The sequence below is a fragment of the Drosophila mauritiana genome, chromosome X (assembly GCF_004382145.1).
Source record: "Drosophila mauritiana strain mau12 chromosome X, ASM438214v1, whole genome shotgun sequence".
In the NCBI taxonomy this organism is placed as follows: domain Eukaryota; kingdom Metazoa; phylum Arthropoda; class Insecta; order Diptera; family Drosophilidae; genus Drosophila; species Drosophila mauritiana.
The window spans coordinates 10,567,323-10,588,361 of record NC_046672.1 but is presented as its reverse complement, the minus strand read 5'-3'; the positions used below and the strand labels follow the sequence as shown (position 1 = coordinate 10,588,361).

The 21,039-nt window shown below is 36.8% G+C and overlaps 1 protein-coding gene across 13 annotated transcripts in view; it reads left to right on the top strand.

The window, feature by feature from the left end:
- LOC117146407 (insulin-like growth factor 2 mRNA-binding protein 1) overlaps positions 1-13,998 on the top strand; it is a 28,403-nt gene extending 14,405 nt beyond the window's left edge. For 4 of the 13 annotated variants that reach the window (XM_033312596.1, XM_033312595.1, XM_033312594.1 and 1 more), the window contains 5 exons: positions 8,447-8,620; positions 9,334-9,708; positions 9,764-10,493; positions 10,656-10,811; positions 10,885-13,998. In XM_033312596.1, coding sequence (XP_033168487.1) covers positions 8,447-8,620; positions 9,334-9,708; positions 9,764-10,493; positions 10,656-10,811; positions 10,885-11,247 — 1,798 coding nt within the window. In that variant the 3' untranslated portion in view covers positions 11,248-13,998. Of the gene's footprint in view, positions 1-464; positions 664-753; positions 846-948; positions 1,076-1,858; positions 2,056-8,446; positions 8,621-9,333; positions 9,709-9,763; positions 10,494-10,655; positions 10,812-10,884 lie in introns of those variants that run through there. The other 9 variants (XM_033312600.1, XM_033312598.1, XM_033312599.1 and 6 more) reach the window with 9 other exon arrangements.
- The last annotated feature ends 7,041 nt before the right edge of the window (positions 13,999-21,039 follow it).

Below are 21,039 nucleotides of genomic sequence, written 5' to 3'. Positions count from 1 at the left end.
CTAACCGCTTGGAGCATTCTCATATAAAACCATATCTAGCCAAAAATAAATATTTTTTGCATATGTCAATGAACTTGCCTTCTTCACTTAATTTAGATTCAATTATAGCTAATTACAAGATAAGCACTATGTTGTCTCATATTTTCTTTAAGAAAAAATGTGAACATTTCCTCTAGTTTTTTTCTAACAAGATCACTTGACTTTAAAAAACTGTTAGACACCATATTCAAACATACTCCCTCCGAATCGCTTCTATCTGGCAACGCCATTTAACGTAACCACCTAACGTGGTCATTTCTCCTTCTCCTACTGCTGCCGTCTTCTTTTCGCGAACAACAACACCGCACACATGGGCGAAAACCCGAAGTTGGAACTCGGCTACTGACTCTCGGCTCTCTCACTCTCGTTTAAATTCTTATTTGTCCACATTCACATTTTCGCACTGCCGTTCGCTGGGTGAGCTCAGTATTTAAATACTCTTTGCATTTGGCGGTCATCTTATTCGGAAATACGCGCGGCGTAGTTGCACAAAAACAACAGGAACAACAGTGACGGAAAAGAGCAACAACTAAAGCAATAACTACAACAACACACGGCTAATTTCACAAATCAAAAACTGAAACGGCAAAAATTATAAAATATTATAAGTGCGCGTGAGTGTTTGTGAGTGTGCGTTGTTTCAGTTATAATTTTTTTTATTTTCTGCTGTACACCTTGTTCTTCTGTGCTAATAAAATTCAAAAAGTATTGAAAAATTGCAAAAAAAAATAGCGCCTTGCGTTTCGCTGCGCTTTTTTTGTTGCTCATACGCATTTGGCATTTAAAGACCAACAGCAACAACTACAGTGAGTGTGAAGAAGAAACGAAAATAGGTGTCTCAATTTTTTTCCTCGCCTTGCCGTTTTTTCTGTTTCGTACTTTTTTCGTGCAGTTCTTTTTTTTTTGTCATAAAACGGTTTATTATACGCACACACTGTTGAATTTCGCGAAAAGAGAAAAACGAAAATCTTGGGCCGGCTTTTCTTCTCCTATCATTCCTTCTCCTTCGCCCTGGAAAACGTGCATGTGCTTGAGTGTGAGTGTGCGCGAGAGTCAACAATAAAAATCAATTTAGATAAACTGACCTACTTCCCACTAAACTCGCTAAACGCAACAGTTGGCAACCCTGCTATGCTTGCCGCTAATTAGTCAAACACGTTTTTTCCAGTAAAAAAAAAAAGAAACATAACGGTTCACCGATATGTATCGATAGTCTGTCCGCGAGATCGATTGCGCTGCATTCTATCTATGTGAGTGAGTCATTTGAAAAGGAGGCGGAAAAGGGAAAAATATAAAACACCAAAAAAAAAAAGAGAACACGCCGCGCATCCAGAAAACATTAAAAAAAAAGAAACGAGGAGAAGGAAAAAAAGAAGAACGGAAAGAATAAACCAAAATCATATCAGCAACAGCAGCAGCAGCAGCTTTTTTTTTTGCCCCTACTTCCACACAGTTTTTTGTGTGTGATTAACAAGTGAGCGCGTGGATCGGGAAAGTGAGACGGAAGATGGTGGGAGGCGTAGCATGAGGAGTAGGAAGAGAGTGAGAGTGAGAGGGGGCGACAATCTCCCCTCCGCCGCATTCGGTGCGTGTGTGTGCGTGTTATATTTGTCATAAACGTGCTCCTCCATCTCTTCCTCTTTTTTTTTGGCTTAGTTTTATTTTGCGAATTGTGCGAATAGACAAAATCGAAAAAGTTCATACATAGGAAGGCAAAAGAAAAAAAACAACCAGAAAAAGCCAATGCCAAATTGTGTGAACGGTTAAAAAAACAGCGGGAGGTGGGAAAATCGCAAAAATAATAAAATAGAGAGAATAGTTCGCCTTTTTAGAGATAAGTTTTGCTTTTGCACTGCAAACACAAAAAACAACGACAGTAAGAAAGAAACTCAACAGTCGGTCAGCGCAAACAATCAAACACAAAATGCAGAGCAACAATAATAGCAGCAGACTCAACAACAACATAAACAACAATTATTATCAACAAAAACAATCGCTTATACGCTATTTGGATCGGTGAGTTTAACAGCGTGCAAACCATTTCATACCAAAAAAAAAAATAAAATCCCCACATTTCCATGGTAAACACTAAATACTTTAAGCGGTTCAAATACCACACTTTTGAACCACTGTGCGCACATGTGTACTTCAATTTCAATCATGCCCAGCAAAAGGTGCGAATCCATCAAAGTCATATGTTGCGTATCTAGATCACATTTATAAGACTCCCAAACACGAACCCCCCCTCTCCCCCAACCCCCCCTTTCGCCACACACAATCTGCAGATCTGGATTTATCTGGCACACACATAAGATTTATTGATCATCACTCTTTCTTCATTAAGTTAAACTGGAAGAAAGTTGTCTGCATTTCGTCGTTCAACCTTAATTTACGCAAACATTTTGATTATTGGGGTGGTATACAGTTAGTTCAATCGCGTATGTAGTAAATTTGTATATTTGCAAGAGGTTTTTTATTTTTTTTTTTTTTTTGTGGCAGATGGTTTCAGCTATGAAAGCTCAACTGTAAGTCTCTCGCGATTGATAAGATATGGCCTAATTTATTTATTTAGGTGTTTAAATGACAAAGTGGGAAGTGCAACTTAACTTTGTTAACTTTATTTTCATGTCGAATTTTTTCTTTTGAAAAAATATGCTGATACGGTGGTTTTCTTTTTCTTCAATTTCAAATGGGTATGTAACATAATACGACTTCATTTTCGCTTTGTTTGTTTATTTCCTCTTATTGGCTGGCTACAATGTATATGGCTGTGCCACGCCCACCTTCTCATTCGGCGCTCGACCAACCAGCCTCCGCGCCCCTTCATCTTGTTTATTTGTTGACCACCCTTTGTCGTTTTGTTTATGTTTGCATATGATGATGGTAATCGTCAAAGCACAAATAAACCAACAAACAACGAAATAAATGGCACTTGTACCCATGCAGTAGGAAGTGGAGCAAATTTGTCATGGATACGAATGTTTTATTATACAATTACGGCTAAAGTAATAGCACAAAAATGTCGAAATACGTGATTTCTAAAGTTTTTATTGTTAATGAGTCACGAAAGCGCTCTGAAAGTCATAAAAAAAATACATATGCTATGAGTTTGATTTAAATAATCTTCAATCTGAACTAAAACATTTTGAGTGTAAATGTCGTTCATACTGTGGTGCAGTTTTTAATAGGGGATGCTAATTTTGTGACCGAATCTGTATTCCCATGTGTTGCATTGTGTTAAATCGCCATGCCAAACTGATGGTGACAGATTCGCGTTCTGTTTGTCAAGTGATGGGCTTCACTGTGGGTGTTGCATTTGCCACTTGGTGGAGAAGCGTTGGACAAGGGGTAGATGTTGGGGGGTGGTCCCCACACCACTGTTCACCAATTTAGGTCAAACCAGGCAGCAACAATGCAATCGTTGTGCTTTTCGCTGCCATATTCGTTGCACCACTTGGGTTTGCCTCCCCTCTTTCACTGCATTTCCTATTTGTTCCCTCCTTTGACGGAAATACCACTCACACTAAAAACTATATGATATTTGGAGCATGTTTATTTGGTAGCTTAAGTCCGACTACATTTCAAGCATATCAAATAAATTGTTTATATATTTATATGCTATTGAAATGACTAATATCCGTTTTGAAGCGATGTGTGTAATATTCCCCAATTCATCATATTAATATATGTATGTTTTTCTTTCTGTGCAGCTGTAAGCTGAAAACAAGTTTTTCTTTTCCACATGTTGACAAAACGAACTCCTTTGGCACTTTATTTTTTCCTATTTTCACCATGGGCGTTGCAAAGAAATGATGGAGGGGGAAATGCATAGATAAGCTTGGCAAATGAAAATGCAAGAAAACTAACCTTAGTCTATGCGATTGCAAATGTGTGTGTTTGTTTTTCCCGCTGCAGCAACTTGTGGAATGTGTCATGAAAATAGAACAACTACTCACATAAATGCATATGCTACAAAACGTACATCACACTCATGTATACATACATACATACATTTGTGTGTGGCATATGCGTCATTCAGTGCAATGTAAATACCAAGCATTCATTTATTCATGAGACAAAAATAAAGTTGCAATCAAAAAGAACGGAACAAAATCAGCCAGCAGATTTCCGATTTTTTCATTCATAAAAATTATACAAAAAAAGAATGAAAGAAAAACAAAGAGAATGGGATGAAGGCAACCACACAACGCATTACACACACACACACATGTCCACGCAATGCAATGTGTGTATTGATAAAGCAGCATCTGTGTGTGTGTTAGTGGGAGTGCACAGTGCACCGCCTTTTTATACGAGAGAGATAAAAGCTAAAAGAAGAAAAGAAAACACACCAAAAATAAATACGAGAGGGCGCCGCATGGCGTACACAACCATACATACAAAGTATATTGATTGGATTTGGCGGTGTATACATCTGTTGTGTGTATGTGCCACAGTCGTGCTCAAAAAAATAGTGACAACTAAAGCCTTATCGGTTGCTTATGATTGCATTAAACAATAGGTTCATATAACTTTTTTAGATAAACCTTTGAACTTTTTATCGAACAAAAAAAAGTATATAGATATAAATTTATTAAATTAATTATTAGTATTAATTAATTTTCCATTAAAGTGCTAGCGATATTTGCAAAATAACTATATTTCCGCACGCAACTGTTTCGCATTAAGGTCGCTCATTGATAACAAAACTACAAAAAAACGGCAAGAAAGCCTTACCAGGTGTGCGCGTGTGTTTGTGTGATTGCGCCAGAGGTCATTTGCTTAGAATCGGTCACATGTCAGGTAAAAGAAACAACATTCACACATGCACATGTGTGCACACCTGGTTATATGAAAACAACCACGGCACAAAACAAAAACAAAAATGTAAAATTGTTGCACAGACTTGTGGCTAATGAGTGTGAGTGGGACAGAGGTAGGGCGCCGTGGTGAAGAGTGATAAGCGGGAGAGGGAGCGGGAGAAAACGATGCGCTCTCCTCTCTTATTGGATGCAGCCGGTGTACTAGACGCAGAAAAACAACAACAACATAACGCAACGTCAACGAACTGCAACTTGTCATTTGCATTGAAAAGAGCAACAAAAATAACAACAAACCACACAGGCAGATGTTGTGACGCATGCTCAGCAATTACAGTTAGCCGACACAGTTTGTCAGCCACTGGATGGAAGGAATAGAAATATCGAAGTGCAATATTTTCAGTTCAGTAATATGAAAACGAAGAAGAAGACGACGAGAAGAAATAGCAAACGGTGGCAAAATGTTGTACACGTTTCGCATGCGCTTCCTGGAAAAGCGCAACAGCCCCGAGTCGAGAAATCGCCTGAGAAATGTGCTGGCAAAAACGAATAAAAACAAAAATGAAAAAACCGGTCAAAGCTAAGCGGGAGTGCAGTGTGGAGAAAATAGCAAATAAAAGCCGCAGCAACAACAAAAACCGGAGGGCGGCCTGTTGTGAATGGCAAACGGGATTGGAATGCTGGAATGTCGGAATGCGAATGCATCTTTCACCTACGCTCTCTCGCGTGCTCTCTCTTCACTCTGCTCAAGTCGTAATTTACAGTTACTGGGAGCAGATGATCGCTATGTTAATTTATATACCGCCAAACTAAAGAACAAGCAACTTATAGGCAACAAACTTACATTTTTTATTGATTTTTGGGCGTCATTTTGTTTGTCACACTATTTTTTTGAACACAGCTGTACATAGTTTGACATTCTTGCATGCGGTTTGACAGCTAATTAGGGATCATTCATGAAAAGGGAGTTAAAACCACGAGCAAAGTGAGTGAGAATCGAAAAAATGTAAACTGTTAATTAAGAAAAGTGCCAGACTCACTAAAGCAAACGATTTTACGCAGGGCGAAGAACGAGAAACGAAATGAGCCAGCTCCACGCGTTTTCTCTTCTTTTTTTCATTTGTTCTCGTCTCGTCTTGTTGTGCCTCTCCTCGCGTCTATCCCGTCTTATTCTCCTTTTCCCATTTGTGGACTTTCTTGCCCCGTTGTTGTTGTTTCTGTGTGTGTGTTTTTTTTTTGTTATCTTGTTGGCGACGGGAGAGAAATCACTTCCAAGAAAAATAAACACGATATTAAATGTGCAACATTCCAGGCGTCGTTGGCGTTTGCCCTCGCCGTCGTCTGCCTCTTTCGTTCTTATTTTCATTTTGCTCTTCTTTTTTTGTACTCTTTGGAGATCAAGAACAACAACGGGAGACAATGTTATAATCTAAAATCGAAGTCGAAAATTTTCAATAATCTTTAAGTTATTTATGTTACGTACAGTCTAGTCTTTAAACAACAACAAAGTTAAATTGATAATTGTAATAATATCTGAAACCCTCTTCTTTCTTTGCTTTTGCCAAAGACACTAGAATAACAAGATGCGTAACGGCCATACATTCGTTTGGCACTATGCAGCCACTTTTTTGTTGAAGGCCAAATTTGCTCTCTTTTCGCTCGCTCACGCTGAGAGCGTAAGAAATGTAAAAATAGAATTTGCTTGCTTGTGTGAGTAAAAACAATAGACGAGAACACGTATATGTGTGCGTACTTGTTCTAGAAGACGATTTTTGGGCCGAAATCAATTCTGATCGAAGAAACGAATTTACATATTTGTAGTTGTGGCCAATTTCGTAGCAATATGATGAAATAAAATAAAAATTCCCTGACTATTATAATAATTATTATAATAATAATTAAAGCAAATACAAAGGAAATTATTATAACTACTGTAATTTGAAACATAAATTTTCCAAAAAGAAGACATAACATTGAGAAATAAATATTTCATAAAAATAATAATTATTTTTTAATTTCATAAAAAAATAATAATTTTATTAATAAATAATAAAAATAATAATTTTATTAATAAATAATAAAAATAAAATTATTTCATAATAATATTTCATAAAAAATAATAATACGTAGTAGAAAATAAAAATTAATAAAATAAATAAAAATATGAAAACAGTTCGTTGCAAAAGTCATATCGTCAGGCACGAAGTGCGGACACAAGCACTCAACAATCATTGCCTTATTAATTTTTCTCACGCCGCAAGCTGAATACCCTAATGACAAGTATTCTAATATAAAGTCATTTTCGAAATTTATTTTGTGATGTACATAGATTCGTCTATTACTATTTCTAAGCTTCATTTAAATAATAATAACGTTGAGGCAATGCAAAACAAGAATTTTTCGCATGGTGCCAATTGATAAAAAATAATATAGATTTAAAGTCAACGAACTTCTAAGGTGAAGGGCATATTTTGTCAAATTTACAATACATGAGCATACGTGTGCACACATACAGTTGTTTGTTATCACTGTATGCGTAGAAAAGAGCTGTTTGCTGTAGCGCTCTCCGCTCTTTCTCTCTCGAACAAAAACTCAAGAGAGCCTGGAGCCACCTCTAGAGCCACGGCCAAAAAATCGTGTGCCAAAAATTTGTATGGCCGTTACGCATCTTGTTATTCTAGTGTCTTTGCTTTTGCTCTTTCCCATTATTATTACAATTACAACACCGCATATCGATGCAATTTTTTTAAGGGAAACTATTGAATTCTCTGGGGGTAGGAGTATCATATTGACAGATGAAATGAATGGTATTTCTCTTAATTTTATGCACTCCATCACAATTATGAGCCTTGTGCCCTGTTTCGGATTTGAATGTAACATTATTGCACAGCTCACATACACTCGCAAAAACGCATTCTCTACTTTGGTTTTGCATCTGTTGGCCTAACTTCCAATCCCAAATACCCACTGCCATCCCAATGATATTCATACATATGTAAATCCGAACCCAAATAATTTGTAATCTCGCTCGCTAAAAAAAAACTCCTTAAATGCTAGTTCGCTGCTTGATCTCGCTCTGTCTTTGCGTTCATCTTTATCTGTATTCTCTCAGTGCTGCCAGAATACGGGTGAAGAATCTAAAAATTATAAAGAAATATTATTCAAGCTATACAAACTGTCTTCATAGTTCTAGACGGGGTTTTGTTCTGCGAGAGTTTTGAACTGATATTAGAGAATTTTCGAACCATTTTCGCTTCAATTCTGGCACCACTTGTTTAGCTACTCGACATCACTCTCTTTAACCGACTGCTTTCTCCTAACTACTGCTACTACTACTACTGCCACCACAACAACTACTTACAACTTTTCTTTATTCGCGCATATATTTTCTTATCAAATTCATTTTCCCATTTTCCTTCCAACTCTCACCCACTTGCGTCCCCTCTCTTGTTTTTGGACTTCTACTATCATCACTACCACTGCCACTGCCACTTACTTCTACTTACTACAACTACTACTATTTTTGTTTCTTTTGTGTTTGTTTGTTTTTCTTGTTCTTGTGTGTTTTTACGCTATTTTCTTCACAGTGTTACGACATCAAAAATCTTAATAAGCGGCATACCGATGCAAACACGTTTCGAAGACATCGAACCGCTACTGAAGCCCTATGGCATCGTCAAACAGTGTGAGGCTATTTCTAGTAAGGATCAAAATACTCAAACAGTACATATAACATTCGAAAATCCTGAGCAGGCGCAAAGGTATATACTCAAAACTACTCATCTAAAACTACTACTATTCATCTAAATTCAATCTCTTTTAAGGGGATTTGCAGATCTCTCATGAAAAACCATTGATTTCTATGAGGTTTTCCATGGGAGTCTTGTGTTGTTGGGCTTAGATATACATAGGTAGTTGCATATTGTTGCATTGGGCGGGGATGCGAAGATTTGGGGGCTTTATTTATTTATTTGGATCTGTGCAGGATGGATGCGTTGTGTGTGGCTTACCTACCTATGTACCTACCTACCTATATTCCCATATTTAGTGTTTCTTTCATCATCTAAATTGGCCATGGTTATTCCAAATTTTGATCAAGATTTTGCCAAAAACCATTATTATGTGAAATGATGTTTGCAGTCGGTTCTCAAATTAAATTAAATGTGAAGCAACATGATACACTCGGATAAATTCATGTAAATACAATTTAATTCCATTTCCATGAATGTCTTTTGAATTGGATCGCTAGCAGCCAAGTGTTTAAAGGTGCAGATATGCATATTTCTGTAAACTGAATTTTAACCGAATTGCTGCATGCCTTCACCAATATGTGTACTTGATTGGAGTGTGAGACATGGCAAATCTAGATAGGATATTAGCTGAAATTTTCCATAGAACTGTCATTGCAGCTGAATTGGTGGCAAAAACACATGACTAATCAATAATTCTCCCAACCATTCCTTCGCCCACACAGAGCTGCTGTTGGTCTGAACGGTGTCGAGTTCGAGGGCAGCAAGCTGCATGCCGAGCAGCTGGACAAGAACCAGCGGCGTAGCCAGCGTAACCAGCGCAATCCGTATCCGGGTATGCCCGGTCCCGGACGCCAGGCGGACTTTCCGCTGCGCATTCTTGTGCAGAGCGAAATGGTGGGTGCCATTATTGGTCGACAGGGCAGCACCATCAGGACGATCACACAACAGAGCCGTGCTCGCGTCGACGTCCATCGCAAGGAGAATGTTGGATCGCTGGAGAAATCGATTACGATCTATGGCAATCCGGAGAACTGCACCAACGCCTGCAAGCGCATTCTGGAAGTGATGCAGCAGGAGGCCATCTCCACGAACAAGGGGTAAGTTGCTGTAGCTGTAGTAAACGATATCATCAAATATTAAAATAACTAATAGTGAACTCTCACCGGAATGCAGTGAAATTTGCCTCAAAATACTCGCCCACAACAATCTGATTGGACGAATCATTGGCAAGTCGGGCAATACCATTAAACGGATCATGCAGGACACCGATACGAAGATCACTGTCAGCTCTATCAACGACATCAACAGCTTCAACTTGGAGCGAATCATCACGGTCAAGGGATTGATTGAGAACATGTCGCGTGCTGAGAACCAAATTAGCACCAAGCTGCGCCAGAGCTACGAGAACGATCTGCAGGCAATGGCGCCGCAGAGCCTCATGTTCCCCGGTCTCCATCCGATGGCAATGATGTCGACACCGGGCAACGGCATGGTCTTCAATACGAGCATGCCGTTCCCCTCGTGTCAAAGCTTTGCCATGTCCAAGACCCCGGCTAGTGTGGTGCCACCGGTCTTCCCCAATGACCTGCAGGAGACGACCTATCTCTACATACCCAACAACGCTGTCGGCGCCATTATCGGCACCAAGGGCTCTCATATCCGAAGCATAATGCGCTTCTCGAACGCATCCCTTAAAATAGCCCCTCTCGACGCCGACAAGCCGCTGGACCAACAAACGGAGCGCAAGGTGACGATTGTTGGCACACCGGAGGGTCAGTGGAAGGCGCAGTACATGATCTTCGAGAAGATGCGCGAAGAAGGCTTCATGTGTGGCACGGACGATGTGCGCCTGACGGTTGAGTTGCTTGTGGCCAGCTCTCAGGTAAATTTTTGCACTTTCAATGAGATAGCTCCTTCTTGCGTTTAATATTATTTCAAAATAGTTTCACTTACATGGTTATTTAGTTTACAACGGATGGTTAAAGAGATCTTTGAACCATCAGAATGTCTTGATTAATGCTAACTTTTATAATTGTCAATCTAGGTGGGCCGTATCATTGGCAAGGGTGGCCAAAATGTGCGGGAATTGCAGCGCGTGACGGGCAGTGTGATCAAGTTGCCCGAACATGCCCTTGCTCCGCCGTCCGGCGGAGATGAGGAGACTCCAGTGCACATCATCGGACTATTTTATAGTGTACAGGTAAGTGTCCAAATGTGTACGACTTGCATGTTCCCACAAGCAAGCTAACGCCACGATTACACGCTCATTACAGTCTGCCCAGCGACGCATCCGAGCCATGATGCTTTCGACAAATCCGCCGCCAATAACCAAAAAACAGAAAGCTGCCAAAGAACAATTGCAACAACAGCAACAGAGCCTAGCCGGAGCCGCGTCCAGCGGTTCCCAGCAGCAACAGCCACAGTCGCCATCTCAACAACAGGCACTGCCGCCGCAATTGCATCATCAGCCTGTGTCGTCGGCGTCGTCATCGTCGACGCCGCCTGCACACCATCAGCAGCAGGCGTCGACGGCAGCGACCTCACACCAGCTGCAGCAGCAGCCATCGCCGCCGCCACCTGGCAATGCAACTGCGGCCGCAGCTCAGCAGCAGCAGCTGGCGAGCTCACAACAGTAAGGAGGAATCACCGTTAAAGGAGAGCCGGCGCCGCAGTAGCAGCAGCAGCAGCAAAAGCAGCAGCAACATCATCAGCAGCAGCAGCAACGAAAGCGCCAACAATAGCCAAGGCAGGGTTTTCTACTGTTGATACTACCTCCACAGCACACCCATAAGTTTCAATACCCCAAGACCCAAAAGCACCCACCACAATTTAACAATTTACAACCCTATAACAACAAGCTAACCGTAGGCGCCACCTTTGTGCTGGCACAGGCGACGGCAAAAGTAAGCAAGCAACCTGGAGCAGTAACATAAGCAAAATTGTACGCATATAGAACTGTAGGGGAACCACCACATCATAAAGTGAGCTGCGTGAAGAAGCTCTACTAGTTCATAGCAGTGTATTTCGACTTTAACAAGATCAACAGAAAAACAGCAGTCACACAGAAAGAATAACCATAACAACATTTTTCATTTGCATACTAAGAAATAAAGAGAAAACGTTAATAGAAAGCAGCGCTATCGTTCACAGAAACCACTAAAAACAAAACCCCGCCCTAAAATCAAAACTTTGTGTTGTTGTTCTGCTAGTTGTTAACTTTTGCGTCAGCTGAGAATTCGGTACCGCCCAAACTGTTGCGAACGTTTTCAAGGCAGTATCAGTAAAACCTTAAATATTCATAATTTGTACAAGTAAACCATATATTCAACAACAACACAAAGAGTCAAAGTAACTAAAGAGAAAACCCCTAAAACTAACACTAAATTTGATTGCAAGAAGGGGAAATAATGGATAATGAAGGACAGTTTAGTAGTGTATGCGTTATATTTTTTTTAAATATATTTAACTATAAAACGTTTATTTTTAATTATTTTTTTTTAACAAAGATTTAGTAAGCTTACATTTAAGTGGAATGAATAGAAGAGTAGTGAGCAAAGCGCAAGAGAATGAGATTGAGAATCAATTAAAAAAAATAAGTAAGGACAACCATTTCGTTGATCCCAAAACTACCGAGAAATGTACACAAGCAAAAATTATAACCAAGAAATATCAAAAAAAAAATGAAAAACAAGAACAATACAAACATGGAAAACAACAAAAGCGTCAAAAAACACAAAAACACCTATTTTGAGCCCACATCCACACACAACATCAAAGGTGAAGAAAGAAGCTCTCATCTTTGGGCCATGAGAATGTGTATAACAGTTGATAAAGTTATGTGTACAATGTGCAACAGTTGATGCAACTGTTGGCGCCCCGCTAGCGTTATACATAGTATAACAGACCTCAACCGAAAACCCAAACCACCAAAAAGAAACAACTATCTATGTATACAATATCGTTAAGAGCTATACTGATGGATCAGTGTGTATATTGGGACTATATATTGATAGGAAGGGATGTGGATGGAACAAGAGACGCCAGCGAGAGAGCAATGTTTACTGTACTGTACAGTTGTAAAATAGTTTTTTGCGATGCCTGAAACGTTGTTTGTATAAATGAATGGATACGAAAACCAGTCCCTTATTATGCGATGGAAGGAGTTACATGAAGAATTGTTGAATTATACTTAGTGCAGAAGAAGCCGACGGAGAAGAAAGCAAATGACGGAGAGGATAGGAACGCTACAGCAAATGCAAAGAGCGAGAGATAGTGTTAAAGGAACTATTGTAATGTGTTTGCCTTGAAATGAAAACAAAACTAACTAGAAATGAAATGACGGTGCTGAAATGTTAATTTTTTTTAATCGATCGTTAACGTTAAGTGTTACGTTATAACGTTTGAGCGTGTATGAGAGACAAGCTGTTATACATGGATGGGACACTGCACTACATACTACATGCAAGAACATAAACCAGCCAATCCGAATCCAAATCAAAGTCTTAACTCATAGCCACAACCAAGCAATCAAAACCGAAGGATGCATTTCGTAGAGATCGTAATCGTAGCGTAAACAGACAATATATAACCATTCCCGTAACCGTATTGACCAAACCCCATAGTTAGAGACCGCAACCCAAGTAACTGAATCGGAGCAACAACAATCAAACTACAATTTACACCAGCCAAAACAAGCAACAATAGCAATAGCCCAATTTTGTGTTGTTTTGAGATAGCTATTATCTAATTTTTAACTATACAGGTTTTTTTGTAACGTAAATATTAAACTAATTGATATTCCATAGAGTTAGCATTACGAAATAGTTAGACGGACAGTCAACCAAATCAAATCAAATCAAAGCCCTAAAATTCCTAACGATCCAACCCTTTTGTTTGTATAACACTTGCTTCGGAGGCAGACAGTTCTAAAAAAAAGAAAACACACACACCAAATGAAGAAAATTAAGGCAAATTCAACATTTCGGCAAAAAGAAAATCTAAAACACACAACATTTCGGTCAAACAAGTAACAACAAAACGAAAACCTTTTGAGCGGCACATTATTTTGGAACAAATGACATTGACAAAATTTATGGACAAAAACTCAAAGCCAACAAGAAGCGTATACAAGCTTTAGGACAGCCCAATTTTATGAAATATCACATTTTCTTTGTTCTTTTTTAAGAAGAAACAAAAGAAAACAAACAGAAGCAGAAAAGATGAAGAAATTTGAAGAAGATTGAAAAAGTAATTAAAATACCTCAATGTAAGTGCATTATCTTCTACAAAAAAAAAAAAAAAAACAAAAAAACGATAAATAAATAAAAAAAAATGAAAACAAACTTACGGAGCGTAAAAATGGATACAAATGCTAAAACATCCTAATGGGTAAAAACAAATCAAGAAGAACCACTCCTAAAAATTAAATGTATATTATAAGCAACCAAATAACAAAGCATAATGTTGAGAGAAACAAACCATAAGAATCTAACCAGAACCGGAAACAGAATAAACAAGCTTTGGCGAAGCACCGGAAATAAACACATCTTCAAAAAGACAAAAACAGGCGAAAGGAACTTTTTTCAAAAGTTACCCAGAGCCAAAATCAAAACCAAAACGAATCCGAATCCGAACCCGAACAGCAACCAATCAAACAATCACTCACCCACCAAAGCCCTACGCGAAATAGTTTTGGGTCGAACTCGAACTCCCCACCCAGACCATATGTACCATACCAACTGAAGCAGACCAACCTAGAACAGAGGGATATAGGAGATACAGGAGCAGGAAGTGATTAGGATGGGATGGGAGGTGTATATAAGAATGTTGCTGGGCATTTACCATTGATCTTTATATACGAGTATCAAGCCGCTATATATGTGTATATATGCGATATATATGTGTATGTTGAAAATGCGTGACATTATGTTTTGTTATACTTGAGAATCTATATATGTATATTTATATATATGTATATAAATGTAATCAATTTCGCCACTTGTTTTTAACGAATAATAATTCAAATTAATAATACCTTTTTTAAATTTTTTCAAAGGAAAAAATGTCCAAAGTTGTCAATATAAATACCTATACATATACATATATATCTATATATAGATATGTGGAAATATGCTTAAATACGATATTTATAAAGAACAAACGGAATTTTTCTAAAAGATTCCAAAAAGGAAAGAACAAAGAATTGAAAATTATTATTCCAAATGCTGAATCAAAGAAAAGTCAGATCGATGAAAGGGACGAGTTAATAATTTAGCTATAGCTCTGGTTTATTTTGACAGGGGGTTTAACACGATAAACATAAAATAAATGAGGATAAAGATCGAGGAAACAACTATAAAAAACTTGTGAGTTCGCGTGCGCGTTAAAAACGAAGATAAGAATAATAAGATAATGATGTAGAAAGAGAACTCAGTTGAAGAACGAAGAAAGAAAGGCTATTGTGAGTTGTGTGAAAAGCAGAAACGAAATTATTTTTTAGTATTTAGAGGCTATTTTATATCGTTATTAAAGCAGGTAGGAAAGTGAGGCAACGGTTAGGAGGAGGTTAAAATACCAGCAGTGAATGCGGAAAAATGAAAGGCAGTTGAGCAAGAGCAAGTTAAATTTTAACACAACGGGAAATCGAAATCGGAAAACGCAAAAACTGTGCAAAACTTTAAGAAACTACATAACTGGCATTAGGGTAGCATTTTATAAATCCCGGAGTACAGTTGATACCAAGTGTACAAAGTTTTTTAGTACAATCTGCTTACAAGGTTGCCACCATTTCCAAATATTGCATTTTCGTATAATACAGTTTCAGTTTTCCAACCATTTTCCCACCCTAATGCCAATTTTGTGCAGTTTTTCTTCTCCGAGAACTTTGAAGAGCATTGCCCCGTTGAGCAAAAAAAAATTGGAAAAATGAAAAAGAATAATGAGAAAAGTACTTTTTTGTGTTGTAAGTTGTGCCAAGTACTGATAACGTTTAAGGTGTGATAAACTCGTTTTTAAATTTAACAACTATTTAAACTATAAAAACTACTTACTAAAACAAAACAAAAAATTTAAATTAAAAAAAAAAACTTATTTTAAAAAATGCTTTTGATGTACATTTTATACACAAACACACACGCGCAAGAACCAACATTACAAAAACACACACCAACCCACAAAAGTACTTTGACAGCCGATTTCTTTGGATTAGGAAAACAGGAATAAAAACCCTAGGAAAAACACCAGAATTTGAATAATCACCGATGATAATATGAACAACAATTTGCTTTGCTACAGGAATTCAGATGGTATAATTTAGTTTTGATTTGTAACTATAATTTAACATAAAAAAAACAAGCAAGTTTGTACTCTTTAAAAATGCAGTGAAATGATATGATATGAATGAAAGAAGAGGTAATCGATGACGATGAAAAAAAAAAATGATAAACTCTTTTTACAAACATAAAAAATGTTATGAAACACGGATTAAGGGAAGAATACTTTTTTAAAAAGGAATATTTTTTTATATATGTACATATATATAAATATTTACAAATGAAAACTAAATGAAAGAATGAAAAGGAAAAACGTTTTTAGCGGTACAAACATGAGTACAAATCAAGTTTTATTATTTTCGAATACATTATTTTTTTTGTCTATTATGAAAGGGGAGTTTTTACCTATCGGAAGGAGATTTCTTTAGGCATATACATAAAATGAAGCGAAGTTGTTTTTTCTTCAATTGTTAGGCGCGTAAAAATTAAAGAACGAGACAACAGCAACCAAGTTAGGTAGCCAGACAGAGAGAGGAACAGTTGATCAATGAGACATTCTATTAAAGCGAAGATAAGGAGTATCGATAGGGATAACGATATAAAGCGAGTTTAACCATAAGTCAAGCTGGACAACCGAAAAACCAGGAGCAGGAACAGCAAACATAGATCAGAAGGAATCAGAAGAACAGGCAGAGAACCGTAAGCCGCGCAGAGAAAGCAAGAAGAAAGCAGAGCAAATAGCCCAAAAAGCCAAGCCGCCACTCACACAGTAAAAAAAAAAGAATATAACAAATAATTGAAAGTCGCAAGTAATATGAACTTAAACTAAACGAAGAGGATTAAGCAATCCTCGGGATGATAAAACAGCACAAGTTTAATCAATTCAAATTGGGGGTTCCTTATTTTTTTTTAGTTTCGAAAAGAAAATTGGACGCAAAATCAGCTAAAATCCAGAGCAGACGGAAAAGTTAGTCAGAAAAGCAGACAGAAAAGATCTAAAAGGAAACTAGAAACCAACTCACCCTGAAATACGACACTAAAAACCACCAACTAAAATTTGAAATCAAACGCAGAACGCATGGAATGAAACAGCGGAACGCGTGGAAAACGCATGCGATTTGCAACAACTAAATGTACAAGAAATCAGCAGAAAGCGAGTAAAACAAAAATCGTAAACTGAAAACTAAACTAAACCGAAACTGAAAATAAAACATTTTTGAGAAGAGAAAACATGAAATAAAACTTTCAACATTTACTATATATTTTTAGCATTTAAGATCCAGAAGTGGAAAATAATAAAAAAAACCTATTGTGTCAGCAGTAAGAAAATGTACTAAAAAGTTTACACATACAAAACACACATTTAAAAAAAAACACAAAAATCTAACAAAATGAAACCCAAAAAAAGCGATAAGCATTAACTAAAAACACCCAACAACCGAAGGGAAAATGACCCCAAAGTTTTGAAAAAAACACACACCCCAAGAAACACTAAATTCTTTATGTAAAATTCGATATGGAAATCCCTATTCGTATTGTAAATGTACAATAGCAACAACGCAACATCAAAATGCATTAAAATGTTGTACGATGTAGACAACGCATTGGAACGAAACGAAACGAAACAAGAAAAGAGGATAGAACGGAGAGGATAAGGAGAGCAAACGAAACGAAAAAGAATGAGAGAAAAGCGAAAGTAAAACTAGTTCAAAGAGTCTCTTTACCCCCGAACCACTGAGCTTTGTTTGTTTGTTTTTGTACATTTCAAGCATTTTGAATATATATATGCATATATATTTAATAGACCTTATTTAATATTACTCGTATATATACCTATATATATACTATACATATATATTTTTTTATTGTTTCAATTTGTAATAGATTATATACGGTAATCAACTGGAGACTGAGCTACAACATATATTTAGTTACCGTTATATTTATTGCAAAGACACACACATACATACACTAACACCACCCCCCAACACCCTACATGCAAAAAAAAACAACCCATTCACCACCACCCACATGCAACATCAAACTATATTCTATAACCAAAATCTAACTAAAAACCTTAATCTATAAAAAATAAGCATGCATAACGCTATATAAATTATAAATCGATAAACCTGGCGTTGCGTAGTCAGTTTATTGCATTTTATTTGGCATATTGAAAAATGATTTCCGATTGATATCTTACTACCCATATGGGAATCAATTCACGATTCCCGCTTATTTACTTTGATTATTTTATAATTTTGTTGTTGTGTATATCATTTTGCCGCCCTCGCCAACCAACCAACCAAACACTCCACTTCCATATTCCTATGTCCCCATAGCCCCTTCAAATCCAAAACCCACATCCAGCCACCAAATCAATTCCATTTAATCAGCCCCCTTCCCCCTTCTTCTCGTACATCCAGCGCCTGGTTTGCCTGTGTGATAGTAGTTTATAATTAAAACCATCCGCTGGGCACCCAACCCTCCTCATGGGACCTTAAGCAGCCCCTCCCCCTCCACCCTTTCACCTGACCCCAAACCCGCACACATCATTTTTTCAATTTTTGAACGGCGAGCAAACTATATAGAAACCACTTTACACATAATAAACTAAAGCTTAAAACAAAAAAAAAACATAAAATTAATGATGAAAACTTACAAAAAAATACCACTATTCTTACATTAATTATTTTTAAATTTATCCTTATCTTTACCTAAATTAGTTTAGAGCTTTTTTTTGCGTCGTCTACATTTTACTGTTAAGTTCATTTAATCTACACATAATCTACATGAGGATGATGTAACGACACCAGATGTATCTACACTGTACATTGTATCTACATTACAGAGCTAAAATATCTATAAATATTATAAATATAACAAAAAAAGAGTAAAATATTATTAAAAACACAAAAAAAAAAACAAAAATAATTCGTTCTTTGGTTGTTTTTATTTTCGTTGTAGTTCAGTATTTTTGATTTTCAGTAACTGGTTTTCCTCTCTCTTTTCCAAATCGTCTTCGATTCCGAAATCCTATATCCCGATCGTTTCGAGAGGCTTTCGATGTTGTCCCTGTACCAGACATACATATATTAACGATCCGTAACCCCCTATTCAAACAGTCGTCTAAATTATTAATTTAATGTGAATTTGAGAAGAGCTAAAGTCGTCAGATAAATTCAAATAGATGTATACCTAACTAACAACACCGATCATATATATGGAGTACACTAAACTAACATAACCTAACGTAAACTAAAATAAAGAATAAATGAATGAATTAACTACCTCAGCTTTGAATATTTCTATAGAAATGTTATTAAATGTATTTGAAAAGCGTAAGAGATATACAAATGCAAGATGCCGCCAGATCGAAAGATAGTTAATAAAAAGAAAGACAGATGGAACAGATCAATGTCAAAGAATACAAGTTTTAGAGCTGCATTTATATAGTATCAGATCGATAAGGAACATAGTAACAAAATCGAAAAACAAAACCAAAAAAAATATATTAAGTGTACGTTTTGCATATTCCTATATAGTTAACTAAACGTAAAAGCAAGATGGGTAAACATGAATACTACTATAACAATAATTTTGCGTCCATTTTTGTTGTTTCCTATACAAGAAAAAATTAAATAAAAACAAAAACAAACCAAAAAAAAAAATCGAACAAATAAATCACACAAATAGGATGAAAACGAAACTATATTCCCAATTACAATGTATAACTGTCTTTTAACCACAAGCAAAACGCTATCACAATCGGTACACGATAACCAATATACTACACATATATCAAATATCCACTCTGTGTATGTTTTGTATCTGCCATGGAATATGTACCCGAAAGTAAGCTAGATAACCACGTAAAGGACATAGGACTCGATGTCTAGATGTGTCATCATAGTTTAGAGGCCCCAGTATTTACTAGCCAGTACTTTGCATTTGTTTGCCTTTACCTTTATCTTTACCCCTATCCAACCTACCAAATTCAAAAGAAAGCGTTCTTTATTTGATTACCATACCCCTCAGCACGCCCAAAACTCCTAGTATTCTGGCCTGTCCCAGGGTGCTGATTCAAAAACTAGATATACATAGGTGTATACATAACATACTAATCTGCGTAAGATGTTTTCCCCATTTCGGTGTAACTAAATGTTAATATTGCTAGCGCTCAATACGAAATTACCGTATACAAGACCCACATACAGCAAATAAAAAGACACAAAAGCTTACTAAATTGTATCCCAAGGCCAAGGAAAATATTAGAAAACCAGATATACAACTAACTCAAATACAATTTTGTGAACATGTGAAAAACGAATCGAAAAGAAATTTACTCAATAAATGATTTTTCGTATATAAGAAGTGCATTTTGAATCAAGTTTTGCGATTATCTTTTTCAGGTTTAATAATTAAAAATATGATATTTTCGAACAAGATTTTTCAGAATAACTTGGTCAAAAAAGGTGACACAGCTAAGCCATGACTGTTTTGTGTTGCTCATTAACATTGCTAACAATCCCTAACACTTTCATACGGAGTTTCAGGAATAAAATTTTTGACCAATTTTCGCATTTTTCATAAGGGGTACCATCATCAAAATTCGCCAAATTTGGCCAAAAAATAAAGTTGCCATGGTTGCACATAGTTCGATTGGGAATTTTGTCACGATTTCAACAAGGTATGATATTCCACTTTCGGACTATTATTGTTAGTTCTATCGAGAAAAAAAGATTATTTTTTACAAAAAGAAACACAAAACTAAAAATGTCGCCAAAAATATGATATTTTCCGGTCGCACAGCTAAAATTATTACTATTTTGTTTTTCTTATTAACATTGTAAGCTATCCTAGTCACTTTTCTGTCGATTTTCAGAACTACATTTTTTTTTACCAATTTTCTTATTTTTGATAACCAAGTTTTCAACAAATAGCCACCCATTAAGGTTGCCAGGCTTGAATACAGTTTTTTGGCCAAAACTTGGCCAAAAAAGGTCGTACAGGTCGTTGTTAATTACCCAAAGAAATATGCAGATAGTATTGGATCCGTTATTAAAACATAAAATAGGCTTTAACTTTGGTGTGACCCGGAACTCGCAATACATAATGGGAAAGTCGCGGTAAAAATATTGTTTTTGTCAAAAAATA